This window comes from Nannospalax galili, unplaced genomic scaffold (genome assembly GCF_000622305.1).
Source record: "Nannospalax galili isolate Female #2095 unplaced genomic scaffold, S.galili_v1.0 scaffold559, whole genome shotgun sequence".
NCBI lineage: Eukaryota > Metazoa > Chordata > Mammalia > Rodentia > Spalacidae > Nannospalax > Nannospalax galili.
Genome location: NW_008343479.1, coordinates 221,899 through 229,718, shown reverse-complemented (window position 1 = coordinate 229,718; position 7,820 = coordinate 221,899). Strand labels below are relative to the sequence as shown.

The 7,820-nt window shown below is 51.0% G+C and overlaps 1 protein-coding gene across 1 annotated transcript in view; it reads right to left on the bottom strand.

Moving 5' to 3' along the window:
• Window positions 1-7,820, bottom strand: part of LOC103739344 (meteorin-like protein) — a 21,412-nt gene that overhangs the window by 3,560 nt on the left and 10,032 nt on the right. Inside the window, exon 2 of the mRNA XM_017799794.2 lies at window positions 5,104-5,489. Coding sequence (XP_017655283.1) covers window positions 5,104-5,143 — 40 coding nt within the window. The 5' untranslated portion in view covers window positions 5,144-5,489. The remainder of the gene's footprint in view (window positions 1-5,103; window positions 5,490-7,820) is intronic.

Below are 7,820 nucleotides of genomic sequence, written 5' to 3'. Positions count from 1 at the left end.
ATATTCATTCTACCGGTTCTGTTTCTTTAGAGAACCCTGACTAATACACCTGGTCATCCCGAGCTGAGCTGAGCTAGACTGAACTGCTGCCTTCCTGGAGGCCACACAGACTGCACCTGAATGCTGGTGACTTGGCCACAGGAGAACCAAGGCTGCATTCATATGGGTACCTCGGGAGGGCAGAATAACCAAGTGTTTCCAGGTCAACAGGAGCTCAGAAAAGCCCATGAGGTCCTGAAGGGAGAAAGCCTGAGACAAGGCCTTGGGGTTTATACCACCCTAGACAGGCACAACTCTCTGTGGACCCTCGGGCTGGGTGTGTCTAGGGTCCTGGTCTCTGGGCCTACCATAGAAGGAAGGGGGATTCCTCAAAGGCTCAGCACTTGCTGACTCACCCACCCACCCACCTGCCACCACCTTTGCTTCTATTTAGGTATCAGAAAAGGGAGAAGCTGCTGAACAAGAACAACGTGTTGGCATCAGTACAGTTGGAGGATTGGGACTGCTACCACCCCAGCTACATTCCCTGAAGACTTCTGCTAAGGGGGGCCTGGCTGCACCCAGGCCCTTGAAAGCCTGCAAGGCACTGGCCTCTTAGAAGCCCACTGCCTACAACCCCTCCCTTTTCTGTGATGTAAGCTTGGGTTACACCACAGCCCCTGCCACTAGGGTCATCTGACCCCCAAACTTGAAGCTGCTGGTAGGAGTTTCTCCTATGGGCCCAGGGTGTGGCCCCTGTAATATGCTATTCACCACCACACTAACTGGGAGCCAGCTGCCCATGCTTGGTGTGGGCAGACATGGTCAGGGACTGGAGCACAGACAAGCACAAGGCAGTACAGGAGACCTCAGGGCCTAACATTTGGGCAATGTCTAGACTGACAGCATGAGACTAAAGGGAAATGTCCACTCTGGTCAGCACCTGTCCAGTGTCCATAGAAAAGCAGCAATCAAGCCTGAGGAGCCCTGAGGGACCCTTTCAGGAGAGGGTAGCAGAGGCTAGCGAGGGGGTTGAAGGTCCAGGCCACACAGTGCTGAGCTGGAGGTGAGGGTCTTGAAGTACCTCAGGTTGTTAGTTAACTGACAGCTTCTTGTACTGGAGAGGAGCCTACAACAGGGGCCCCAGGCCTGGGCAAGTAGTCTAAGACAAGGCCGTGAGTTTTGTGCTCTCTGTGAGCCACGTGTTCTGGGACCCCCACTGAAAGCTGCAGAGAACATGTAGAAACCCTCCCTTCAGTTTGTCCTGGCCCTCCACTACCTGCAGAAGGTACCCCTTGCCAGGATAGTCAGCCTGAGCCTCAGTGAGCCAGTGCCATGAGTGAGAACCAAACTAACATAATGGCACATCTGGAGGCATCCCTGTTTTCACTCTGAGCTTCACATTCACAGAAACTCAAGGTGAATGCCAAGAACCTCAATCTGGGAAGAATTATTAATCAAAGTCAAGTTCACAGCAGCTGTGGAATGTGCTGGTCAAAGACGCTGGCATCACATTTCCTGGGAGGACTTGGGTAGTCACTTTGTAAATCATAAAATGAATCAAATGAGAATTAAAAAAACAGGGTCCAAGGGAGCCTTCTGGAGACACCTGGGGACCCAGGCTGGGCACACTAGCAGGGAGGAAAGCAGTGAGAAAAAAGCACAGGCAGGAACTACTGGTTTCTAGGAAGTCAGCCCAGCTGATGGGTGGGCAGCTGAAGACAGCCAAGGTAACACATGCAGTTCCAAAGTGAAAATTTTGCACCTCTGAGTCCTCTGAGCTGGGCATGGTAGTGTGTGCCTTTAATCCCAGCAGAGGCAGGGGTATCTTTGGTCTATATAGAGGTCAGCCTGGTCTACAAGGTGAGTTCCAGCCCAGCTGGGGCTACAGGGAGACTGACTCAAAACAAAGCCTTCTGGGGTCCCCATTACAGCTGGTGATAGGTAGTAGGTACAATGACATATCACAGGTACAGAAAGAAGCAAGACATAGCTGGGCAGAGGTGACCAGGTGAGATGTGGTCCAGGCTCCTTCAGTGGGTCAGCACTCTCAGGCACCACCAGAAGAATGATGCCCCACGGATGTGCTCAACCTGGCATCCTGGCAAGGATGTTGGTGGAGACCATGCCCTTCTTCACCCAAAGTTGGGAGAGGGTTAAGATGAAAAGTAATCACAGGATCCTTACAGTAGCCTGAGAAACCAAAGCAGGAGCTGACCAGACAATGTGCATCTCCAAAGAACACGCCCTCTGTTCCTCGGTTAGCAGAGCACAAGGCTTCTTTCCATTTTGAGATGTGGCCACCAACCCTCCCACCATCAGGCTATGACCAGACTCTGAGTCTACTAAGAAGGCAGCGGGGCACCATGCAACTTTTCAAGCCCAGTAGCAGCAAGCAGAGCAGGATTTAAAGAGATGAGCAGCCATGCTCAGAAGGCAGGTTTCATTCACCCGGAGCCCAATCGGTCAGTGACAACAGTGACTGCAAAGTGTCCTGCTGCCCACCTGTCAAAGTGTCTGAAACACCACTGCTGCTGCTATTTCCCTCACTTGGCCTCTCCTGCAGTCCTGCAGCAATGGTCAAGGCCATGAGTCCAATGGATTGGAATGGATCCACCCCAGCTGTACCTGTTCCCTGTATCCTGACAGATTGCCATCCTTTCTGGTCATCCCCATAGCCATTTCCCCCACATAGCTGGGTGATGGGAGTGCAGCCTCCAGACAGCCTCTGCTAGTCCATCAACCTGGAGCTCTATCTGTAGCCAGATGTGGGGCCTTTCATGTTCTGCCAGATTTTCCTAGGTGTTAGAAGGTGTGCCGCTGCTCAGAGTCCTGAGCAAGGCCATGGAGGCAGCAGATGCAGAAGCAGGTCCTGTCAGTCCTTCTAGGTAGCAGCCTGATCCAGCATCCCCTAATGTAGGGGTTACCTCCTGTCTGACCCATCTGCACCCCTGGTGGAGCAGCCTACCCCTCTGCCCCGTCTTCACCACTTTACTGTGGCTCAGTAGTCAATTATGCAATCCAAATGGACTTGAAGCCAACACACTATAAACACTCAAGTGGAATTAACTTGAACAGCAGCGGGTTCCCTCCTTGCTGGGTGGACAGCAAGGCTCACATGCATGTGTGCAGGCATATACATACATAGATACACACAAACTCATACTCTTTCATGCACTCCTGCCCAGGTTCCAGCCCACAGAACCACTCTTCTCTTGAGTCAGCCCAAAGGAGAACTTCTGAATCATTCATCTGCCTCAGGCACAACCATCAGGCCAGGTACTACATTCAGCCTCCTTTGGCTGGCACTGCCTTGGCTCTGGCGTCTAACATGTCTCTAATACTGTACCAGGGTCTGAGTAGCAGACGAGGGAAAGCCTGGCACTGGCCATGGAGACCTTGAAAGCTGGCCTAGTCTAGGGAGGATGATGTCACTGCTGCCACATGGCCAGCACCAACATTCCACATTACATTATGTAGCCATTCCTTAGACATTAAAGGCTCAGGAGCCCCCGTTCCTCCAAGAAAGCCAAACACCCAGGGAAGAGGAGACAATCTGCTTTCCCAACCCTTCTATGGGACCCAAATGGTGCTCTCTAAGGAGGGTGGAACCCAGCTCCATGTGAGGCAGTTGTCTGTGTCTGTTTCCAGGGAATGCCAGAATTGGGCCTCAGTTCCCTGAGCCCACAGTCCTCTCAGTCTGGCCCCTGTCCTGAGTTCTAATGGTCACAGTTGTGGCATCTCCCATCATCACATTTACTGTAGGTTCCACTTCACAGACATCCAAGATCAGGTGGGAGTTATGTTGTAGAATGACGAGGGAACCCTGAGCACCTACCTCAAACACAGCTAAGTCCTCGGTACAGCGATAGTATTACCTCTCACCTGAGACACTGCCTTGTGTGAGACCCTGTAGGCTGAGAGGTACATACAGGACTAAGCACTGAACTACAACCAAATGCCCACTCCAGGGCTCCTGCCTTCTTGTCACCCCAGAAAAACCTGAGGAAGTTCAACTAACCCCCACAGGTCTCCCTGCCTTAGCCTGGAGGCGTGGACATAGACACAGGGGACAGTCAGGGACAGAAGGAAGAAAAGGCTCCTGGGCTCTGTCAGTCATCCTCATTTATGACTAAAATACCAGATCCTGACAGACCACAGCACAAGGGGTTGGGCCTGCTTGCCCTACTGTAGGTCCTGACTCAGACATTGTCCTAGTGTTCACCCACATGGTGTCCACCCACAGAGCCACACAATCTTCTATGTCACCTAACAATGTCTACTCCCCACCAGCCACACAGGAAAACATCTGCTTGTCTGAAAAAAACAAAACAAAACAAAAACCAAATCCAAGCCCACCACCTCATTCACCAGACACACCTGTCACCTTGCCTGGCCCTTCCCTAGCCTTAAAGAAATGTGTCCAGAACTTCAGGGTCAGTCACAATCCTAACAGGCACTTGGCTGCACACTGCCCTACCCCAGGTACTTGCTGGAATCTCCATGCCAGAGCCACCTCATCCCCTGGCTCTATCTTGCGGAGCTGGCACTGGGTCAGCCAAGCTCTCCCCAGACACTCCATAGTTTCTTAATCTCACTAATACCCACTCACAAAAAGCTCTGGAACATCACAGCTTTACGCTGCTCTGCTGGCCCAAAACCGTGTTTCAAGGCTGCAGCAGACACAGACTAGGCCAGTTGAAAGGTTAAAAGTCCCATCTCAAGTGAGTTATGACCAGTCCTTTAGGGACCATAACCCTAGTCTATTCTTAGGGAGCACAGTCCCTTCCCCTAGTTTCCCCCAGGGCAGAAGCACCAGAATCCTAAAAATATACCACAACCAGTAGTCTTAAAGAGGTTTTCTTGTTGAAAAGGCACATTTAGTTTTGAGATTCAACATGCCCTCACCTTGCAGCTCCCCTAGGAGGACACGGGGCTGAGGGAGTACAGGAGGATTAAGGGAGCAAATATGCCTTGTCCAAGCCACAGACACTGGAGGGTTTCACAGAGGTGAGCTCAGAAGGGGGTAGGGAAAAATCAGAGTGATTAGGCAAACCCCCTGTGTTACCCAGAACAAAGCAACAGCACAGGTTAGCCCATGTCATCCCATGACAGGGTACTCACCAGAAGGCACGTGCAGGTCCAGTCCCTTCTGTTTACTCATCAACTCATACTAGAAGCCAGTGGTCCTCCTGCTGATGTCCTGTTGGGGTGTTGCCTCCTCAAAGAGGCCACCCTGCTCTAGGCCAAACCATTGCACCCGGCCAGGTTCACAACCTTTGTCCTGTAACAACAGTCTCAGTTCTCCAGTTTTTTCCAAATAAATATTGGCCCCTGAGGAGTCCCTGAAGGGCTTGATGCACACAATCAGGTTCCAGGCAGGTGGGAAGGTGTTGGGCCTCAGGTTGACGATGAGTGCCCCAGTTGGGTAGACCCACTCCACAGAACCTGCCGAGCAACTCAGGTACACCTGCTCCACCTCCTAGCTCTGTGCTTCCTGGGTCAGCCCACTGTGGGAAGAGGAAGGGGATAGATAGCATCAGTCAGAGGCACAGAACAGAGGCTGCCGACACCCCTCACACACCCCCACCCAGGGGAGTACATGTGATGGTGACACCTGTTGTGACCACTCACACTCCCTGACACGTGTTCAGATGCCCACCCCTCTCAACTTCCAGCAAACCTACTACAAAAGCGAAGCTGAGCCAGGCCACAGCTCTAAGGTGCGGGCTGCACTGCTCTCCAGATCCTAGATGTATGGGGCACCAGAGTCTCAGTAGGCTCTTTGGCCAAACACCAGGAACTGAGAATCAAGTTGGATCTGGATGCTTCCAAAGCATCCAGGAAAGCAGGCCAGGAGGACATGGTACCAGCTGAAGTTTCAGACTACTCAAAAAAACGAGGATGAGGCTCACATGTATCGATATCATGGGTGCAATATACATGGAGCAATAACATGCTCCAGAAAGCAGCTTCCAAAGCAGATGGAGGAGTTAGCCACAGAAAACATGAGATTCCAACTTTCCTGAAGCTGATGATTTGACTACATTCATTTCTAAGCCTGAAGTCTCTAGACCACTAATCATCATTTAAAAAATAGAACCAAGTGCCATTAAAGCAAGATTCATTATAAGAGCAAAGGAAACATCCCTGGGGCAGGGCAAGACCTTAGGACCAGGATTCCTAAAGTAGCAGGGTGATGCTGAGCTTCACCAAATGAAAGGCTGTGTGCTGTATGCTGCTCCCTGGGTGAGCTACATTTGTTTTCAAGAAATTGAAGCCATCAAGAACCGTAGTTTCCTCCAGCTCAAAATTGAAATGTGGATGTCAGCTTGTCACCACAGTTATGTCATAACCAAGTGGGTCTGGAAAGAAACCAGTGACTTCAGCTAAGAGTTCTGTTACTTGAGTTTGTTTCTGATCAGATCACAGACAGGTTCACCCACATTCTTAGGGTTTTTATGCAAAATAAACAAGGCTATATCCAGAGCCTAGCCTGAGTGAGTTTCCAGGATCCTTTTCTGCAAGGGAGAAAAATGTGTAACACATGGCATACCTTTACTGCTGGTGACTCATGCTTCCGGCCCTGAAACCTCACTTTGTATACAAGGGCTGCTGCAGGCCAGGGCTATAAGTTACTCTGAAGACTACATCAGAGAGAAGCATTGTCGGTGAACCCCCTCCTGACTGGGTCCCCACACCCACAAGGCCCTGGGCCAGGAGCAACCAGCCTGTAGGCACTCCTCAGGACAGACATGAAGAATAAATTTACAAATTACAGTCAGTAAAACTCACACAAGCTCATCTGACACCTATGTAAGGATGGGCATAATTACAGTGCTATGTGAAAATTAGACTACATGGTGAGTGGCTGATACACGTGACTCTAATCAGCTCTTTCCTTATGCTGCCAATGCAAACCTAATCGTAGTGTCTCTCCCCACTGCCTCCAGCATCAAGGAGCAGCTGACACTTCCACCAGGCCGAGTACAAACCTCTCTCCCATATAAGCACCCAGCCTGAAGTTTTGCTTCCCTCTCAGAGAGTCCTAAAGGTCAAGAGGGTGGAGGCCCCGCTGCAGAGGCTCGGTGGGCCTCAGAGCATTTAGCATCAGCACAAGAACATAAGACAAGGGGTTTTATATGTTCTTCCAACTGCACCTAAAACTACCAGGCACCTTCAGCTGCCCTTGGTTGATCTTTCTTTGTAGGGAGGCCCTTGAGGGGGCCTCAGAAGAAGAAATATGTCAGCAGTGATGGAGAAGGCTCAGGGGGATAAAAGGGAAGACTGCCTTCTACCCACAACACAGGCAGAGGCAGGGGGAAGCAGAGGGGACAGATCTGCTTCTGGGGGCCGCGTCCCAGCAGCTACATGCATCATGTGGTGGCCACCTGGCTCCACTTAATCAAAAGGAGCAAAATGAGAGTGTACTTACAGAAATGGGTGCCTGCTAGCTCACCTGTACACATGCCCTCACTAGCCAGGTGCCCTTCTCAGGACAAGTAACAGTCTTCCCTTACATTCCCATAAAACATCCAGGTCAGCAGGTGTTGGGAGACCTCTGTTATGCAAAAGTCGAAGCCCCTTCACACCTGACAGCTCATGCAGCTCGGGAATGTGCTGTGGGCTCCTTTTCATAGCAAGGTGCTTTCTGGCATCTTTCCTGTCTCTCCCTTTGAAGTGGCCGCCACAAATGCCCTGACATAAACATGGCCTTTGGCTCTGAAAAGATACCATGCCTTCCTGTAATTTTCCTAGCAGACAACTGTCTGGTAGAAATTCACTTCTACATGTAAATAGAATGCCTCACAAAGCATCTAACAGCCAAAGCTTTTACCACT